The sequence below is a fragment of the Sphaeroforma arctica genome (assembly GCF_001186125.1).
Source record: "Sphaeroforma arctica JP610 unplaced genomic scaffold supercont1.2238, whole genome shotgun sequence".
Classification (NCBI taxonomy): domain Eukaryota; class Ichthyosporea; order Ichthyophonida; genus Sphaeroforma; species Sphaeroforma arctica.
In genome coordinates this window covers 1-1899 of record NW_014038320.1, presented here as the reverse complement: position 1 = coordinate 1899, position 1899 = coordinate 1, and the positions used below count along the sequence as shown (strand labels likewise).

Genomic DNA, 1899 nt, shown 5'->3' with positions numbered 1-1899 from the left:
GTGTGTGTGTGTGTGTGTGTGTGTGTGTGATATATATACACATGTTAGATAAACATTATCTATATGTATATATAGACCATCAGATTGGTGTCACATTGTCATCAGTCTCAGTCTGTATTTGCTTTATGGTTCGACGGTTGTCACTCGAAGATATTGTAGTATAGCTTGACATGGTCAGAAGAATTGACACACTACATTTATGCATACATAAGCAACCTATCAGTAGACGATAGTACGACTGTGTATATAAATGACAGGCATATACGAATAAAATCGGCCCAGCGAACGCCAAACACTTGAACTGGCCGATTAAGCAGTATACAAACCATAGCTCTACACCACCTAGTCTGCACAGAGACCCTTTGCCACTTACACTCCAGTTGTACAGGCCCTGCTTGTCGTACACATTCTTGGCATCGGGAATATCTGGTAGTAGTGCGCTCTCCACAATGACGACAATCCGCTTATCCAACTCCCAGAGTTGGCCCATGGTTACGGTTGCCAGGCAGAGTTCGTCTTGGAGTGTGACCATATAGTGCTTAAACTTTGCCAACAGCATTTGGCACAGCTTCTCCTTTAGCGGGTGGGTCAGTTGCTGGTGTGAGATACGAAGCGAAGGCAACAAGCACGGAGATAAGATTGTGTTCACTGTGTGTCGTATATCGCGTGGCTGGACCGATGCAGATTGTATGGTTATTCACGTACCGTATATACATGTTTCACGATACATATAACCCGTAAACCCTAAAACAAGTACAGGTTTCATATAGATGAAGCGACCTTCTTTACAAAGCAGAAAGGTCCATGGAGACTAACGAACTACTGATACCTAACACCACAGTGTTTTACATACAGCAGCGGAGGTAGATTCCATAGTCAGCACTACAAACTCCATGGGGTGAGTCGTTATGAAGTCGACAATCTGATCCAAATGACTCTCTGTGTCACTGCCCCTGGCCAGCCAAGAAGGTCCGTGTACAGGCCTAATCTCGCCTTTGTATTGGCCCGGGCGCATGTCGAGATGGCGTATACCTGCGTGTGTGTATGTCCGTATAAGGTAAATCTAGAGCAGCCAATTTATTTGGTAGTATACAACTAATCACCGGTAGATGTCGTATACGTACACCTGAGTGTGTCGCCATGAGTTTCAGCAATCAACGCGTTAATGGTAGATGGCGTACACTTGAGTAAGTGCAAGGGTACAGCAATCACTTGGTATGTCAGCAATTAAAGAAGTATTGGTAGATGGCACATACTGAAGTGTGCACAAGTACGTATATACCCAACACACTGATGAACGTGCGCAAGCTGTTGTAGGTACTTCGAGACGGGAGTATTGCTTGCCGGACATGTGCCCAGGCCAAGCGAGTGTATTGTAATGCAATGAGAGACGCACACGAATTGTGTGAGGGAGAAGCGGGAATGCATCCTTTGATAACTGTAAAACAATACTACACGCTGGTATTCACATTAATCTCGATGGTTTATAGTGCAAAAGATCGTGCTACACACTTCGTCGCGATAGTATGTTTAGGTGGTACTTCACCTTGGATTCGCTGTAATGTACTGCATATTGTAATTACAACCGCCGTGATACTAGTAATAGGTGGTTATTCACATTCAAAAAGATGGGTTACAATGCAAGATCGTACAAACTTAGCGACATTAGGTGTAGGTGGCTACTCACATTGACCTCGATGGATTATCAATATAATGGGTACCGTCTGGAAGAGATAGAAGACAACTACATGTGACTCCGAGTGTATTTACGCCTATGCTGCATCGCAATTTGTCGTTATATAAGCACTGGCATCCAAAAATATATTATATTAATATATATATATATATATATATATATACTATATATATATATATATATATAGTGTGTGTGTGTGTGTG

The 1899-nt window shown here is 42.8% G+C and overlaps 1 protein-coding gene across 1 annotated transcript; it reads right to left on the bottom strand.

The window, feature by feature from the left end:
- Positions 1-333: 333 nt before the first annotated feature.
- On the bottom strand, positions 334-1015 carry SARC_12343 (hypothetical protein; the record flags this gene model as incomplete). The annotated part of the gene is made up of 3 exons (XM_014293550.1): positions 334-342; positions 374-595; positions 854-1015. 3 exons carry the CDS (start codon positions 1013-1015, stop codon positions 334-336), a joined length of 393 nt encoding a protein of 130 aa, XP_014149025.1.
- Between the last annotated feature and the right edge of the window lie 884 nt (positions 1016-1899).